The sequence below is a fragment of the Geospiza fortis genome, unplaced genomic scaffold, assembly GCF_000277835.1.
Source record: "Geospiza fortis unplaced genomic scaffold, GeoFor_1.0 scaffold147, whole genome shotgun sequence".
Classification (NCBI taxonomy): Eukaryota; Metazoa; Chordata; class Aves; order Passeriformes; family Thraupidae; genus Geospiza; species Geospiza fortis.
In genome coordinates this window covers 14,410-33,833 of record NW_005054372.1, presented here as the reverse complement: position 1 = coordinate 33,833, position 19,424 = coordinate 14,410, and the positions used below count along the sequence as shown (strand labels likewise).

At 37.4% G+C, this 19,424-nt stretch overlaps 1 protein-coding gene across 2 annotated transcripts in view; it reads right to left on the bottom strand.

Moving 5' to 3' along the window:
• NSD2 (nuclear receptor binding SET domain protein 2) overlaps window positions 1–19,424 on the bottom strand; it is a 60,583-nt gene that overhangs the window by 30,864 nt on the left and 10,295 nt on the right. For both annotated transcript variants that reach the window (XM_031060096.1, XM_031060095.1), the window contains exons 2-7: window positions 13,833–13,998; window positions 9,704–9,870; window positions 8,857–9,348; window positions 4,457–4,601; window positions 3,355–3,432; window positions 1,808–1,926 (exon numbers count right to left, since the gene is read on the bottom strand). In XM_031060096.1, the coding sequence (XP_030915956.1) occupies window positions 1,808–1,926; window positions 3,355–3,432; window positions 4,457–4,601; window positions 8,857–9,348; window positions 9,704–9,870; window positions 13,833–13,998 (1,167 nt within the window). The remainder of the gene's footprint in view (window positions 1–1,807; window positions 1,927–3,354; window positions 3,433–4,456; window positions 4,602–8,856; window positions 9,349–9,703; window positions 9,871–13,832; window positions 13,999–19,424) is intronic.

The following is a 19,424-nucleotide window of genomic DNA, read 5'->3' as shown; positions in this document are numbered from 1 at the left end:
ATCCAAAATGATTGTACCTAAAGCCTGCAGGTAAACTCGGAATAGCAGAAAGAAGGTGTATGGGTAGAGTTTGCTTTTTTGAATCATTACATAGATATTTTCACCGTCATTCACTGAATGTTCTACTAAGCAGCAGCATATACAGCTGGAATTGTGAAGGAAGGAAAAAGACTGAGAGAATTCCTGACACAAACTGTAAACCAGATCTGACCTTTCTGTGGAGCACAACCCTGCTATATACATTTAGAGTTTCCAAACCACCTAATATTTGCACACATCAACCCCCTTGTAAGCAGTTCTGATAAACTCACCAGAGAGAGAACAACATTTTTAAAATGCACATTGTGAAAAAAGTGCTATTCATAGCCATTAGTGCTATGAATATTATGGGAATCATTAATCTCATTTAGTTATTTATTTTCCTGCTGGTATATTCACATGCGTGTCACAGCACCAAAGGTACCAGAACCTCTCAAGCATGAACTATACTGCAGCCACCTTTCATCCTACTTCTGAGAATGTAGGCTAACTGTAGGGTACAAATGCTGGTGAGACAGGAAAGTACCTTTAGAACAAGACAAATCAAGGACTTTATAGGAGGAATTAATTATAATAAGTAAACTTCATTATTCCATGCATCTCGTGCATTATAGTATGTTCAAGTCAATCAGACAAGTTTAAAAATGTTTGAAAAACTGCTCCTAGAAAGTCACATGAATATGCAATGATTAACCCATTCCAGCAAGAACTGCAATAACCAGTTTTGCCCCTTCTTTCTCCAGAGGTAACAACATTGAGAATTATCTCTGTCCCTTGCTAATCAGCTCATTAAGCCTATCTGAAATTCTCTTTTTTTAATATTAAATTCTAAGACAACAAGTTGTCTTAATATCTACAATATCAACAGAACTAACAAAATAACCAGCCCACCAAACAAACCGACACCTACAAATAAGACCTCCACAACTCATGAAAAAAATAAATCTACCACCTTTCCTTTTATCAGGTTGTTTCATTTGATTGCTGTACCACTGAAATTCTTAGCTTAGGTCTATGGTACTCACACTACAGTATGATACTGCAGTAAAACACCTGAGCACATGTGTGAGTTAAGCTTTCCACACAAGTAAAACCCATGAAATTCACTGCTCTACATGCATCACTAAATAAACCTGTGCCTGAGTCTCCACAAGGTTTGTGCTGTGTCTGCATATATAGTGACCTATGTAAGGAAAATTCTCATTCTCACAAGCAAGCTAACCAGAAAAGGAGCCTGAAATTTGTGTGATAAATATACTTTTACTGCAGAAATATAAATTTACTGCAGTTTCCTAACCTAAGAAAAGGGGCAGCATGCCACTCTAAAGTGTCCCATAGCCTTCCTGTTTGGGAAAAGTAGTTTTTCCGTTTTGCTTTACTTGCTTTCCTCTCTTCTGACTTTTGTCTAAAGTAACTACTGGCTAAAGATATTTCTTTCACATTCTGGTAAAACTAACTCCAAATCAGGAGGAAAGAAAAAGAACTACAGAGCATAACACCACAGAGAGATCATGCCTCCCTCTGCACATCCCTTTGGGAAACAGTTTAAGTAGCAAGTGCAACCTGTCATACCTCCATCCTCAGAACCAAAGGGAAAAATCCCCAAGTGGTAAGCTCACATGGATCTCTGAATATTGGCAACAGTTTGGTATGATATATGGACATTTCTTTTTTTTAATCCTGAAAATGGAAATGCTGACAAACTTAACTACAGCAATGTGACTGGTGCTGCTATAAATCAACCCCAACAAACCAAGGACATAATTACCTTCCGATTATTCTGTTTATCCATCCTGAGTCTTTTCCTAGGTGCTTCCTGAACTTCAAAATCTTCTGTAGGCTCCTTTGTCCTCTTTTTTTGGTTTCTTTTATTTCCATGTAAATTACCTTGGGATGGGGGATGGGGGAAACTCACATGAAAAATAATCTAAAACCCACTTTGAAATTATTTGAACTGATCTAGTTATTTAAGGTACTTTTCTTTCAGCCATTATTTTTAAAACATGGTTAAACATTAACACAGTTTGATGACCTCTTAATGCTTAGGCTCTGGTTTCTGGTGCTGAAGACTAACTCTAGGACAAATCTAAATCAACTGCTTCATACTCAAGTTATTTTACAAAGATGAGTCTACCTATACAAGCACTAGTTTAAGATCTGAACGTTACTGCCCAACATTTATTTCGTATAATCAGAATGCATGTGATTGAGCTGTACAGCTTTTCACTCTCCTGCCACTTTGTAACAGTGTCTTACCACTAAAATTACTTTCTAAGGCTCCACCTTAAGCCTGCTTTAACTGGTGACATCTATTAAGGGGCCTCTGAAAAAGATATCACCAACTGTACAGATTAATTCTCTTTCTGGTATGGCAATTCCAGACTCTTAACAACCTGACTGTATTTTACACGAGACCATAAGATCCCTTCCTTTATGAACCTGAATCCTATGAACAGAACCACATTGGCCATTTTAGACCACAAAGTTATTTATGTATTTAGATGGTTGTTCACTGTTAAGTTTAAGCAGCTGCTAAATACCAAAGGTCAGTGAGTAATCTACATACCCCTGCCACAGGTTCCACTATTGTCTGCACCTCAGAAAGATAGATGAGGGTTTGGGAAGTGGTCTGTTTCATCAAGATGAAATGACAACATAATTAGACTCTCCAGTACCCTCTAGTTTATGAAGCTACAGAGTATTATTAGTATGAAAATTGCAAGCTCCAGGGGCACAAATACATTAAGTGAAAATTGCCCTACAGCTGCAAGCATTCTACTCCAGTGGGAACAAATGTCTGTAAATATTAAAAATCTAGCAACTTGAAAATATGGATAATTTTCAAATTAATTTTCTTATCTAAACAATCTAGTTAATATTCTATGATCCAACTGAATCCACAAAGCAGACTGAAATGGCTCCAGGAGAACCTGCTACTTACAAAAAGCCAGCAAAAGAAATCCCACAACATTCTTCCAAGTTTAAGGTAAGAGGATTTGAGATGGGGAACAAGTGAACTGACATATTTTCATCTGTAGGTAACTATAAATGTACACAATATATGTACTAGAAACACCTGGTACAGGTACAATTTCAATTACATTTCTTGCAATATGACACTGAGGAAGGTGAACAAAATTCAGCACTACAGTGTTAAGATATTTAATTTGGGATCCATTAAAGTTCTAACGTCAAGGAAGACAACATCTGAGATAAAATAAAGAGATTATGATACGTGGGCGATTACATAAAAAAATACACTCAACAGCTACTTATAATGATGAGCTATTTGCACAGAACACAAATTTCAATTACTTCTGGATCTTGATCTCCTTTTAGGTGAGTCTTGAAACACTTTACGTTTGGCCTCTCCAATATTCTTCAATGATGAACCTTGAGAGATACAGAACGTGGGTTTTTTTTAAACTGATATCCAAATATTTAACACTTAAAATTTAAAGTTAAAAACTTTTCAATTTTCCACAAAATGATGTTATTTCACACACACACACAGATAGTTAACAAAACTGACTGCCATTTTTATACAAGTTTTTCCAAGTCTCACAAACTTTCAAACACTCCCTCTCATTCTTGTCATTGCCCAAAGCAGCACCTGTTGGCTTCTAATACTTCCATATAAGTCTTCTTACAGTGCTGTAAAGCTATTTAAATTTGAAAAATGATAGCTAGTTAAATTTGATAAAGTTCATGCAAATGGCAAACTATCCTCTTCCTCCTCCTCTCTCAAGTAAGCGACTCCAAACCCCCTCAAATATTTTGGAAAACAATCGAGACTGTTCATCAAAAACAAACACCAGAAAAAAGAAACAAAAATACAAGGAGAAAAAAAATAAAGTATTTGCAAACTTGCACAAAGTCCTAAAAACTTTGAGTAGCACAATAAAATGCCAAATGGCTGAAGGGTACAGAATAAAGTCTGGAATAGTTCTTCCTGAGTTGATGATGATGTGAAGTAATACACTTTAGGCATATATGAAGAAAAGGTGTAGCACTGATTAAATTTTTTAAACCATTTCTAACTGTTCTATAAAAACAACATCTCAAATTTTACTAGCAGTTAACACTTCACCTTCCCTTCCCACCATCCACTTGTAACAAGCAGTGGATGCAATGGCAGCTGCTTATGGGCAGAAGAAGAATGAGAAATCAGCAATGTCTAAACAGCAGAAGGTTTACATATAACAACTCTCCAGAACAATGAGCAAGAAATGTAGACTTCATGGGTTGCGTTTATTGTAACCATTGGCATTCCTTTGCTATTGGCACAAACACCAAGATTTAAAACCGGAAAACAGTGAAAGCTGTGTTACCTACAGGGTCTCAAATAAGTGCTTAGTTTAATGCCACTATGTATATCAAATTTAGTTAGAGTACACTAGCACAGTTTTACGTTTACCAGAGTCTTCTTCAGATTTGGGAGAGGTCACTATGGCAAACTTTGTGTTATAGCGAGCTTTCTGTTTTTCACTAAGCATGTTCCACTGCGATTCGAGCAGCTCTTCAATCTCCTCACTTGAAGCATCTGGATGTTCAGCAACCACCTATACATGCAGAAATAGGGTTGAATTAAAAAAAGTGACCATTGGAAAGAATGGTGTACACACTTCCATCGCTTTGGAAAACTGGATACAAACAATATCTAATATTTCTGTTGTAGACAGAACTAGAATTAAAAAAACCTACTGTATCCAGTTTTGCTTTGAATAACCACTTCTCTTTCTGTCTTTAAAAAAATCAACTAGCTTATTCAGAAGTATTAAGACTAATTTTGCAAGTATCTATTTGCCTTTTGCCATTCAAAAAATGGAGTAAGTGGAGTATAAATCTTGTCCTGTGGTCATTAAAAAAAAGGATATTGTCTCTCAATGAAGTTTAAATACAGATCCACAAATGACAGGCAAGCAATACTAGAATATACGTTTGCCTAGAAAGCAATCCATCAATTCAGAGCAAAACTCATTAATCACAGAACTCAGTACACCTAACTCAGCAGAGATTTACATAAGTTAGCATCTGATGCAAGATTTCCCTGTATTGATTCATCATTTTTGTATTATGCATATGAACACTAGGACTGCACAAACTGTGCATCTTTTTTAATGCTATAAGCAAGACACATAACATCCATCAACATGGAGTTTAAGAGAGTTTCTAGAAGTATATTAAAAAAAAATCCGGTATTAAAAAGAAAGAAAAAGTCCTCTCAAACTCCTTCAGTATACCCCTACTTCTACTTAAGGAAAATCAGATTTGATTAATCATACAAGTCAAAAAACTCTATGCTTGTGCAGAAATGAAACAGTGAGTTTAAAAACAATCCTTCTCATCCCATTACCCAGCATTCTCCAGAAACCTATCTAAGTGATGCAACTGATACCCCAAAACCACAGAGCAAACAAAAACTAAGTCAAGAAAGCCAATTGTTCAAAGAGTAACACCATTCAACAGAAGAGAAATACAAATTTTTTGGTAAGATGAAATGATTAAACCTAATTTCTTAGAATTTAGGGTCTTAAAACTACATTTCCTGTTACCAAACAGGATGCAAGTGTGACTGTTGCTTTTCCAGGTGTTAAAATAGCTGCAGTACCTTCCTTCCACTGGTCAGTGTCTAGTATGGAAATCCATGCTTTAGTTTTTCTCCTAGTAGAGTACTAAGAATTGTCTTGTTTCTACCTGGCATAATCCGTCTGCATAAGGCCTGAGGAGTAAAATTACCTTTGAAAGCCTCTACTCAATTCTGATTAAAATCCAACAACTAGATTCACATTATTGAAAGGGAGGAACATAAACCCACAAGATACCTCCATCCATAAATCTCACTTCTTCAGGACATGAAATTAGCATCAATTTTGACTGTTGTCACAAACGTACAGGTCATTGTGCTCAGTGAGGGCACAGAGAAGAAATAACTAGATTTATTCAGAGAAATGAGATACACATTAACATTACCTCCAGTCTCAACAAAATAACTTTCAGCTGACTAGCAGCACTGTGAAATGACAAGGAAAAGACACTCAGAATTCTTAATGCTGAAGGGACCCTTGCAAATAAGGCCTCCAAAGAAAATGCTCAGTAGTCTTCTCCAAAATCTCCATATTAGTGAAATTATTCCTTAATTTTCCTCACAAGAGACTCAAGACCCAAATCAATTAACGTAAACAGCATAGCTCTCTGCCTCTCACTTGAATGACACCTTTATCTTCAGTCAGACACTTCCTTCCAAAGCTTACTAGCCTTGTATTTTTCACAGGGGAAGCACACAATACAAGAGTACAAAATACATCTTTACTCCTTTGGTAACAGCACAAAATACTTAATGCACCACTACAGCCACAAAAGTGCTCCAAGTTTTCAGCACCTCCCTCAGGGATGTGGGAAGTGTGTCTCTTAAATCATTAAAAACATTCTCCAGCAGTTAAATAATAATAAAATCAAACCCATATATGAATCTCACTACCACACAAAGCCAGACTCCAAGCAAGACACAGCAGAAATGGTTCTACTTTTAAGAGAGCTTGGTATTGTTAGAGGCTCCACAAGAGGAGTCTTCAGCCATTCCTTTCGCTTCCACCCCTTCCCAAGACTGGGGACAGAGAGCCTCTTCTGGGTCTGTAATGTTCCTTTTTTCTCTGTTTCTGCATGCAAATACTAAGAAAGCCATACACTAAACTCTCCAATGCCACTAGTACAAGAAGCTCAAAACCAGGTTTGTTTTTTAGCCAACATTATCACTCTTTCTACAGCATCAGAACATCTACAACACAGCAAAACAAACTCTTGGTGAAAGTCATGTAAGTTGAACCAGATAAGCCTAACAGAAGGGGACACTCCAAATCTCAGGTTAGAATCTTCACCTTCCACCAATGGCATGAACTTGCCAGTTTAAAAGCAACATGAAAGGCAAAGAAGCATAAATATCTAAGTTGGTGTTTCCTCACTTTGCCAGTCAAATTCCAATCATGACAAAGGGAAGACAGTTCTGATGATCAGTCAGAGGTATCTGCAGCTTTCACAACCTAGTTCTGCTCTACCCACAGAAGTGTTTCTGTACCTGTTAGAATGGATCACACATTCAGGCAGATTTGGGTTTTCATGACAGATCTTATTAAAAGGTATTCCAGGCAGAAATGGTAGGATGCCCTCTGTCTAAAAATATGTAATATTTTTAAACTTATTTCCTTCTACCTAAAGTTTGTGCAACATTAGCCACTATCGTCAGTGAGAATTTCAAGTTTAAGAAAGTTTTTCAATTTCCTGAAATCACACTGAAGAAAAAGTATTTCCTCAATTTCATATATTCTAATAGTCTTCGTATTTTCTATCTATTAATTTGAGAATTACATTATAACCCCAGTAGGGAACAAAGCCTGATAACTAGCACAGAAAATAGAAATACCAGAGACTCAGCACATCTCTTCTCTGCAAGGTGTGTTTGGCTAAGAGTCCATAAAGCCAGCCATCATAATCTTATTTCTTCCAGAGAAGCAACTGTACGTCCCTCAATATTGCAAAAGACTTCTTGCTACATACATTGAAGGCCAAGGTAATTCCCTCTTGCAATGTCACTTACAGAAGAACTGTGAATAGAACTCATGTGTCTCCAACACGAGACAGATGATTTACCCACACAGCTTTTCACAATTAATATGTCAAAATCTATATTTAATGGTCTGGTTACAAAACCATTTCCTTTCCAGAGGCAGTAAATTGCAATGCCAATGCTTTTCTCAACGTAACCAAAGACACTAAAAGGTTTATGTAACACTGTGCTCATTTTCATTCTCAATATCACCTTAAGTTTCAATGATCTAATAAGATCCCAAGTTGAACCACAGCTAATTGACTTCCATCCAACAGAAGCTGCTTTCCATTACTTCTTTATAAAGTTTGCATCTATTAATTCTTTTCTAACACAAGTATGCTACAATGAAGTCAACCATTCAGTAGCTAAGGAGTATGACAAAGTCAGCACAAACTTCCTGATCCTTCTGTGAACAATATGTAATAGTGCAAGAAAACATGAGATATCACACTAGCTTCAAATCATGGAACAGCACTGTAAATGGAGCAAAAGGTTGTAAGGAAAAAATTATAAGTCCTGATTTTAAAGTAATGAGCTACACCAGTAGTAGTGCTTTTACACTTTTAACTCTTCCTAAAAAAAGTTGATAATAAGGTATTATTTATTCCACCTTGTACTGGAGTGTAAGTGCCTCAAGAGGATCCAGTTTCTGTCCCAGAAGACTGCACACACTGACAGTGATTTTTACAAGCTTTGGTAAGCAGCTTCTTTTGAAACTCAGCAAAAAATACTCTGGATAAGTAAATTAAGTTTTGAGGTGTTCAAAGATAAGGGAACACACAGAATCAACTGAGACATGTCCTCAGAAAGAATGTAAAAGCTACATGGCAATATACAAGCAGATTGCCATGAACAGCATAATCTTTGTTATATTTGCCTGAGCATATATGTATGGATATGTATTATATTGTACATACATTAAAGAAAAAATATGGCTGATACAAAGGACTACTGGCTTATGTGGGAAGATACTAACACAACTTTTACTTGAGATACTAAGGCAGTTATCACCATCTTGTTTATATTGCTCACTTACATTCCCTTCTTTCTCTATTTCTGTCTAGAATAAGATTTGATGCAGGCATAACTTGTGAAACCCAGAGTATTATGGATTGTGCAGTAATAACTAATCTTTGTTTACTAAAGTAGTTTCTTCAAGTACAGAAATGAGAAGAGGCAATCAACAATAATAACAGCTAAAAGAGACTAACCTCATCTCTGTACTTCTGACAAAAGACCAAAAACTGAGACATTGCATCGCCCTTTCTGCTTCGAGGAGTAGATGCTGGAGTTTTCTTTCTATTGAGAGGGGAGCCTATCCCTCTTTTGGATTCTGCCTGTTCAGATGACTTTTGAGGAGTAGTATTCTTATCCTCCAACTGACTGCTCTCTTGCATATCATCAGCAGCAGAGAGTTTTGATGTCCTTCTCCTCCTCTTGCTAGGAATGCCAGACTCCTTCATTGATTTCAGATTTGGAGTGGTTTCTTCATGTGAGTAGGACGACTCATCCATCTCCTCCAAGGGTTCCACAGCAATGCCAACCTCCTTTGCCACTCGAGGGTTGAGGTGGGGTCTGTCCCTGACATAGATGAAGGTGTACTTGGCCTTGCGCTCCTCCACTGTCATTGCCACAGCTTCGCTGGCCTGCTGCACACCCATCTCCCACTGCGGCCGCAGCTTCCCCGACACCGGCTTCAGCATCTGCAACAGGAGACAGCCCTGTGAGCAATCTGCCCACCTGTGACTGCAAAATGCTGACATTAACATCAAACAACCCCAAGAGACCAGCTGTCATGCAGGTCTGTAATTCAGAGTTCAAATGGAGCTGTATCTAATACTACTGATACCACAAATGAATCCATGACAAAGCAGAAGCGTACTGATGTTTACTGAGTAACAAACAGTGGTAAATCACCCCATCCTTTGCATCTATAAATTAAAGACTCCTGTAAAACAAGCTGTCTTTAAGCTTTTTATAACACCTATTTATATCCGTACATCTCTGTAATGCTAAAATAAAAAGCTCCAAATCTTGCCTGATTTGGTAACCTCTTACCTTTATTTTCTCTGCTTTAGTGAGGGCTTGTCTTGCACTCTCTTGGCATAATTGTTCAAACTGGTCTTTTTCTTTGAAGGGCACCAGGCTCTTCTCAAATATCCAGGCTCGCTCTGGGGCATCTCCAAAAAACTGAACGTGATATTGACGAAAACTCTTCTTCTGTCCTGAAAATTAAAAAAACCACATGTATTTAAGATACAGACTCTGGTAAGCCCCTGCAGACTTGAAGTCTGTAAGCTGCTACAGTTGCCATAACAAAAGCACAATAAAACTGGATAACCTTTCAAAAACACACTTAAATCAGCCTTAAAGTCTCTGAAAGATAATGTAGGAAGTCTGACCCAAAAGCTCAATAATATGAGCTGGAAATTTTAATTTCCAGCAAGAACATGCTTGGCTAAATTAACTTGAGGTTACAATCACCTGTCAGTTTTCCATGTATATTAACTTCACATGTAGGTCTGGGTGTTTCTGAAAATGAATTTAGCATTCAATTATCAATGAACACTGAGAAAGTTCCACAGCTTGGAGAGCTTGTGCACTCAGCCTCCTCTCTAAGTCTCCTACACTGTATCTTTCAATATTCTTTAACTTCATCTGATTATAACCCTTGCAATCAAAACTTCATATTAATCAAGACTTTTCAGGAATCAAAGAAATCAATAACGGATTTGGCTGGTGGAAGGGAGAGTGGAGGGATAAGAATACAATTTTGACATCTAAATAAGAAACATTTTTTTCTTTTAAAACTAAAAATATTCCCTTTTATCCCCTAGAAAAACAAGAGGAATATTGTCTCACTGTGGCATGATACAGGCATACAACCTTTCCCTTCCAAAGGTCTCAGCTATTCTACAGAGAAGGGGGAAGAAACCACTTTCAAAACTCATCAAAGGGTTCACAGTTAACAATGAATTTCTAAAAGGCAGAAGTAAGAGATCACACTTAAGATGTCCTCTAACACCTTGTTCATTAGAACTTGTAGGTTTGCTAAGTGTTCAAATTATGGTCTTGTTTAAAAATAGAAAAGGTTTTAAGCTGCACTTCTGTGTTCGCAAATTCAATCCTGCTAAATCAAATATGCTCCCTACAGTACCTGTGGTTCCTCCAGTGTCACCACACCAGTTTGTCCAACACACAGACTGGACAGCAGACAAACTCAGGGAAGGATGGACATCCACTAGGTACAAACAGCCACAGTTCTGTTACAGGTGACTTCAAACTACGTCTAGATTCCATTAGGAATTCCATTATTCATACACAGCATATCTTCAGGCTTAGTCACCAAATAGATCTAGTTGATTGCTTCATACTCTATTTTTGTGGTTTCTAGAGTCAGAAAGAACCTTCTTTTCATGGTGATTCAGCCAATAATGGTGATTATTTAAACAGGGGGATTCATCTTGTAAAATATGGCATCTGGAAGGGTAATAATGGTATGGGCAAAAATTTTAATATATACATGTAAGGTTTTGTAACAATTACAAACTTTCACTATATATAAAAACATCTATGAGTATTACAAGAATTATAACGACTCATCTGAGGTCAGATATGAGAATCTAGAGGAAGGGCAGAGGGAAAGTCTTGGGATTGTAACCATCGTACATCCAATCAGTAATCTAACATATATTGTTCCATTGTTGTGTAGTCAGGAATAATTGTCTTGCACAGCAATTACTTTGTGCTCATCAAGAAAATGTTTAAGTAGTGACTACAGAGCTCTTATGGCTTAATCCGTCTATTTTACCAGGATGCCCTGGCTGCATACAGACATGGCACAGCCCAGGTTTCCAACCTCCTGTAAAGATTTTCCAAGAGCCCATTTGCCAAGCAGGCAGGCACTGTGCTCCTTTTGCACTGTAATGCTGCACAGCTGTAATTGCCTAATTAAGGAGATTAAGTAATAGTGCCTGCCACTAGAGTCACAAACCTAGTGGTGAATCTTCAGGTATCCTCTGAGAGTTGAATTTGTACCAATGCTCCTGGATAAAATAATGACATTCATTTGTGGCTGCATTTCTCTTCACAGAGAAAAGCAAGGCACAACTTCCCAAGGATTTTCTGGGATTCACATTCTCTGAACCTCAGAGAAAGAAAAAACAATTCTTATCTCATTCACTGCTCCTGTGTTTTGGAACAAGTGGAATGCATTGTTTACCTGAAGGGAATTGGTAAATGGATTCTGGTGTGAGTGTTTTGATTCATTGACCAATTGAATCCAGGTGTGTGTCAGGACTGTGGGCTGACAGTCACGAGATTCTGGGCAGTTTTGTTGGGTTGAGTGCTTTGTGTAGTTTCAGTTTAGATGTAGTGCAATATAGTATAGAATAGTATAGTATAATAAAGTAATTAATTAGCCTTCTGATATCAATGGAGTCAGATGCATCATTTCCCCCCATCGTCGGGGTTGCCTTGATTTTCTGATATTCATTAACTGTTACATAGGGAAACTTAATTTTTGGCCCACAGAATCCTGAAGCAACTAATTGTTGGCAGTTTGGGAGAGTGTTCTGGGAACCCACCACTTCCCTGGTGCTTCTCTGTATCTGAGCATCTGTGGTTGACCACAGCCAGAGACAGGATATTCAGTGAGATGGAGCTTTAGCCAGACTCAGCACAGACTTTCTTACATAAAAATGTACTTCCCACAAGTTGAAAGTTATTAATTTTTATTAAGCCTAATCAGCTAATATGATCAAATCAAGTGGCAACATCCAGAAATTCAGACTGCTTATAAACACTTGATCCTAAGCCTAGAAATGAGAAATACAGAGATGTAGCTCAGTATTTCTACAGCTCCCTGATAAGACCTTTTCTTTTTGCAAGAAGAAACTTTTGATAGTGCCTAAATAATAAAGAGTAAGTGGAAGGTAAGACTGGAAATATCTACTGATAGAAATACACACATCAGAATGCATTTGGTAGTCAGGATGGCTGCTCAGACCCTGACTAACCTCAAGGGAAAGGCAGGCCCAAACCAACTCCAGAGCAAATATGAGAAATGACCACGATTCCCATTACTTCAAAGAGAGGGAAATTAACATTACAAAGTACATGGGCCCTTCTTTCTGTGCTCCACAGGCTGCATTCACACATTTGGTACTGGTTTTTCCTGGGTCTGTTTCTATAGCTTCTGATAATGTTTATGTTCTGATAATGAACATAAACCTTGATCCTTTCAGGGAACAGAGCAATTGTTAGGAACACATACACAGCTCTACTACACTCAAAACCCATCTCTTTATGTCACAATAGACCTAATAATCCGAAGACTAAAAATGACAGGGACTACCTGATCCAAACTCTGAAAGACTGCTACAAGGAAAAATTGTCTGAGGAGTCAGTTAAACCATTCCAACAACTGTATTATGAATGCTCGAAAAGGTTCTCCAGAAGCCATTTAGTTTACTGCCAATTTTGAATCTAGCTACAATCCTAGAGATATTAATTCAATATTTTCTTAAAAACCTCCTATGAATGAGATCAGACCATTTCTCTGGGCAATCCACCCCAATACTTCACTGCTTTCAGCCCTTCCAACTCTTTCTTAATATGTAGTCTAAATATTTATTGCTACTAAAGCCTCAAAAGTTTCGAGTATCAGAACAGAGAACAAAGGTGCAAATGAGATTAAGAAATTGTACAGACTCATACCTAAAATTTCATTAACACTTGGTCGTTCCTGCATTTAAAATCAACTAATATTGTATGTAGATATCGGTACTGACTCTAGGAATCAGAGATAATCTGGCTGCCTGAATTATGGATTGCTTTTAGTAAATCACAATCATCAGGAATATTTAATTCCCATCAGCTTTAATAAAATTTTTAGCCTGTATCAATTTAACAAGCATTGTTAACAGAAACAATGAAAACACTCTTAGGTTTGGGGTTTTTTTCTTTTTTTAAGAAGACTCCACACAGTTTGACAGCTCACAATTTTGGTACCTTTGGTACCAGAGAACATTTGACTTAAAAGACAGACTGCCATATACTCAAGAATAGTATTTACATGATTTTAACATTTCTGCTGACAACAAGCTGCTGATCAACTGCATAGATGATGAACAGAATTTTTCCAAAGCAATCATTTTGTTTACCTGAAGAAATCTGAATTACATACCTTTTAGTTTAGTGTAGGCATGGAGAACAGGATCAGCAGAAACCATACACGGCCACCATGGGAAACCAGACACTTTGGACCACACTAGATCTCCTATATTATACTTCAACAGATGGACTTTTTCCTCTTTGATGGTACTTTGAGTTTGATCTCTCTTAGCAGGAGCCTTAAAAAGAAAAAGAGAAAAGCCAAACTGATCGTCATTTTTTCAGATATGCATCAGTGGTAATAGAAGGAGAAAAATAAGAAATAGTTCATAAAAAGTGCTGTCATGTTTGCTAGTAAACAATAATTGCATTTCATGTGTAATGAAAACCTTAAACTTTAAGTCATAGCTTTTGTTCTCTAACATAGGAAAAAAAATCCACATTCCAGTTATAGTTTTGTTTTTAATTAGAAATATTGGCAAGTAAGCTGTGGTTTACCTTTATCTTTTCAAATAACTTCTGAGAGACCATCAGGAAGGCTTAATTTGATTTCAAATACATTACCTGAGCACTGGATGTGGAAAAGTCAACCTCTCTCTGTATTGAATATTATTAATCAAGTTAAGTGCTACACACACAAATGTACTATTAGATTAAAAAACTCAAAAAAACAAAACCAAACAAAACCCCCAGACTAAAACAGACTGAAATATTGTCTTTATGTCTGAATAGAAACTACAGAAATAACCAGTTTTAAAACCCCAAGCCCTCCGTCTTTCAGCAGTTTTTTCACATACTGAGAACTTGTAACATGAACCATTCCCCACATACTTTTGTGAGATTTTTTCTGTTCCAGTTCTAGCAGTAAAAGTTTGTGAGTGCTCCATTGATGCTGTAAAGCTATTTTAGCTATTGGGAAACAATTACATAACTATTTCCACTTCAAGGGATAGATTTAGCTAAGGGTGTTTCATGTCCCACTATGACAGACACATTTTTACTACATCATAACAAAGTTCAGCAACACAGACATCTATTCACCAAATAAAACCATTTCACAGAATTAGCTGCATTTTGTCTCTCTGGTTTCATCTGTTCTATTGGCTATAGAGTGCACCTTTATCTAGGTAAGCACTAACTCTGTAAAAAAGCACAGAAGGTATCTCATTACACACCTATCACATATTTTATAAAATCATGTATTTTGAATCTCCTTTTTAATTTTCTAGTAGTAAATTTGTATGCAACATTTATCATTCATCTTGTATAATACCAGCTCATCATTCAGAAGGCAGTTAAAATTAATTAGAAGAGGTAAGAGGAAAGAACGAAGACAGTTAAGAGAGCAGAAATCTAGAATTTATAAACAAGTACTTGGAGCATTATGGTGAATCAGAGTAGGTCACTTTACCTTGTACATATTTTCAAATCCAGCAAATACTCCCATAAATAATTACACATTATACTCCAAACACAAACAACTAAAATCTCTGATGGGCTGCAACTGCATAGAGATTTATTTGCAAACATAAGAGAGGTACAACCAGTCAAAACCCCTAAAACTCAACGTACTCAGAAATCCATTTCTCAAAGCTTTTAAAACTCTGCCTGGTAAACATACATGCAGCCATGTCCTCTGATTGCTCAGGACAATTACTCATCCAGTGATTCAGCTTTTCTGGTGAGTTCAGACTTGGTTCATGTGACTCCAGCTAGAGCTACATTCCCGTGTCTCAAGGTTTTTGGCTCTCTCAGGATTCTCTAAGACTGTCAGAAAACCCATCCTGTGAGCTTGCCTCAAGTCCAGCACTCTCAGCAGACCTAAAAGATTCCAAGCAGATGTGAAAAATCAAATGCTCTTTCTAGCAGTTAAACATGATGTGAAAAGTTATGCTTAAAAGCCAAAAATTAAGAAGCCCATATGTCAGGGGCAGGTCTGGAAAAACATTAATCCTAACACAACAAATCAACTTCAGCATTTCAGTTGAAGAGGTAGGATGGAATTTTTTTTCAATGAATCAACTTTTCAGAAATGTGAAAGTTACTCAGGAGTCTGAAACTCATTTTTAATTTATGACTCCCTGTATTCTTCAGAAAGTGCAACTAAGCTACAAAGATTTATGACTAGTCTGAGAGGGAGCTGGCTGGAATAATGAAAAGGCTCTAGCAATGCTTCTAACTGCAGCATAATATAAAAGGGGTGGCAGTACAGGGGAGAATATCACATTTCAATGTGTCTACAAGGACCTCACAAAATTTTAGAAATGCCCAGAATTCTTTCACTATACTGGATCATGATAAAAAACTTGAAAATGACATGTTCTGACAAAACCTGCAAGGTTTATCTGTGGTGGGCTTGATGTACTTATGGTTTTTTCTACTGATAAAACATTCATACTTTAAAAGAACAGCAAAATCCAGCACAGCATTCGATATCCATGGAACTGTCATATGAGATTTTTAAGAAGTGTATAGAAAAAACACCACTTGCTCACTTCCATCTTACTTTCCCACACCATTCTGGTTTAGTTTGATTTTCTCATTCTGGGAATTGCTCTGATGTATTCCATAGGTATCCCAACAGTAAACAATGAGGCGCAATTCCTGGCATGCACTTTGGACATGCAGCTGTAGGACACCAACAGTTTATTCAATACTCCCTCTCAGAAACATTTTTGCAAACCAAATGCAGTCACATGTGTAGATTTTACTTTAGTATCCAGGTAGGGTTATTTTAATTATTAATACAAGGGGGGAAAGAAATAATTTCTAAACAAATTTGCCACCCAATCCCCCCATGGTATCTCTCCTCATACACTGAGGACTGAAGCTCCTTTATAAGACACTTGTATTCTCTGCATTTTTAAAGAATAGGAAATCACTGTCAAGTTACAAAGTAGTATAGAAGAAAAGTAATTCAGCTTGCAGTTTCTTTTTCCTCCCAAAGGAAACAGAAATTGTTAGGGAAGTCTGGACTCAGAACAACATGTGGTCAGACAGCACAGGGCATGAGTGCACCCATGAAGATGGAGAGGCAGGAGTAGAAGCACAGTCCTGTGGGCTGTGTGAGGGCAGGGAAGAAAAATGCAGGGAACATCTCCTGCCAGGCCTGACCAATTCTTCCTGTGATTATATTTAAGCAAACAAATTAAGATGGGAAACTCCTGGTTTAGAACACACCTGTAAAGAAAGGAAGATCACACAAAATCAAACTATTTTAAAATAGCTTTCTCTCAAATTTTGGCTCCTTTGTGTCTTTTTCATGACTTCTTTTTTCTTGAAATTGTTCTCACTTGTAATTAGATCTACCCATTAATGTCAGCAGCCTCCCTGTGCTGCAGAGGAGCACAGAACACTCTCTGGTTCTATCATTGCTAAGTAAGTCTGGAGTGCCCTGCATATGCCCCATCCCATTACCTTTAACTGCAGTTTTGCCAGAATTAAAACCATTTAATTGCAGAACTTCCTTCAGCTTTCCATCCTTAATTACAGGCAAGCTCTGCAGCCTGAGGAACTCCCACCTCAGTCATCCTAGCCCCAAACTTTAAACCAGTTACACTAAACATCAGAAGGAGACAGCTTGGGATCAGAGTACTTTTCTACTTTAAGGAATTTGAGGATTTTGATCCCCTTTCAACCAAGAGACTGCAGAGAATTTACAAAGGTGGGCAGTGCTGAGGTGGAGGTGATGACTCCCACACAGACTAATCCTAACACCGGATACACAAACCATTCCACAGGCTTTGCACTACTCAGGATGGCAGGCACAGAAATTCCTGACTTTCTGGAGTAATGAAACAATTGCTTGGAAAGGCAACTAGATGGATTTCAAGTTTATTTTGTCCAGGAGGATGTGGAGTGTGAAAATTGAGTAATTCCTTTACAGCAACTGAGTTTTCCTTTGAGAAATTATGACTAGAGGAGAAGCAGCATCCTCAAAAACTCATCTGGGCCAGCAGCTGCAATAGGCTGAGAAGGACTGAAAAATAAAACAAAAATTTACCATGCCTTTCCTCTTTCCTTAACATATGACAGATTTGTTTGTCATTCCCTCAGCACTTTCACAGGCAATGAGTGACAGGCAGATTGACAAGAATTCACAACACTGCTGTCAGCATTCTACCAGCCCAAAGAAGTGGCTTGGCCACAGAAAACACTAGCATTTAATTAACTTTGGCTACCTTTGCTCAAAAAAAAATCCAAACAACTTCCATTTAGTTCTAGTCTGCCTGAATATGATGAGACAAGAACACATCATGAATAACAGGTCATTTCAAAGCTTAAAAGTATCTTTAAATGACCAGAACCAAACTCATTTAAGGACAGCATCTTTACTGCATTGAGAGCTTTAGGTTTGTTTGTAGACTCTGCTATGAAAACACCATGATGAGTGTTTAGTAAACAAAGGAGAAAGGTAGTTTTTAAAAAAAACACCTAGAAGGCTCATTAGGTGGTGTCAGATTGAGACTACTTTATCCTTTTTAAAAGTACACAGTGGTGTTCTGGGTGTATTTCAGCTATTTTGTGTGTATATGCTCATGTACACACATATGCAAGGAATTATAGCCCTTCAAAATTATTGCAAATTACCTTGAGCATCAAAGAACTACTGCTTCACTATATAAACTTGAAAAGCTATAGAAATCATTAAAAAAAATTCCTCTGCTAATTGTCACAAAGGGATTATACAAAGAACAATGCTGAGAACTGGTTAAGTTCTCAAGTCTCCACAACACCATAAGAATTTAATACTGGACAAAAAAACGTATCAACCATTAAGACAAGTGAAGACAGTAAATGCTCTTTTCTGTGTAATGTAACTAGGAAGTACATATTGAACAGCTTAAGCTGCAGCTATCTGGTATTTCCGTTTTCATTTTCCATTCGGTTTCACTCTGCACCAAAGAACTTCCACTTTCACTATAGCAGAGGGCCCTGCTACAAACACAGACTGCTGGAGGTCCAGCTGCAGGCCAGGATAAAAACAAAGCTCCTCACATTACAAAGAAACTAAACCAAAATAATCAAGGCCCCTAAACAGAATGTATACAATTAAAATGTATTTTGTATTAAGTTAGAACACACAAACTTAGTCATACCTATTTCTTTCCTATGGAAAAAGATAAGATTTACTATGGAAAAAGCTAAGACTGGTTGCTGACCAAACACACATTATTTTTCTCTTCCTGCTATCTACTTGTGCTGTGCTTTGTCAGCTAAAACTCCTACTGTCTCTCATGATCCCGTGTAATGAAAATAAAAGTGAAAATGTTTTGTCTTCCTTGTCTATCAGCACAGATAGAGAACTAAGGAAATGGTAGCAGGAAAAACTTCATTCCTTTCAGAGGTTCAGGAGAGGTGGTTGGTGCATCTGGAGAAGAAGAGAGCAACAGAACAGAAAATATTATTTTTGTAATATTTTACTGCTTGAATTCCTCAATGACTAAGGACATTATAACCTAAAAAAACAACAAACCAACGTAACAGGGCAACAATCCTGTGCCTTCCTTCCTCAAAAAAAACCCACTGTAACAATTATGTTCTTAGAAAAGCTCTTATTTTGTGAAAAATTCAGGAATTTCATATGCCAAAAGACAAATCCACATTCAGTCTTCAGCCCAAGGCACCCAGGGATGCAGGAACTGTCCCCAAGAGTGACACCCTG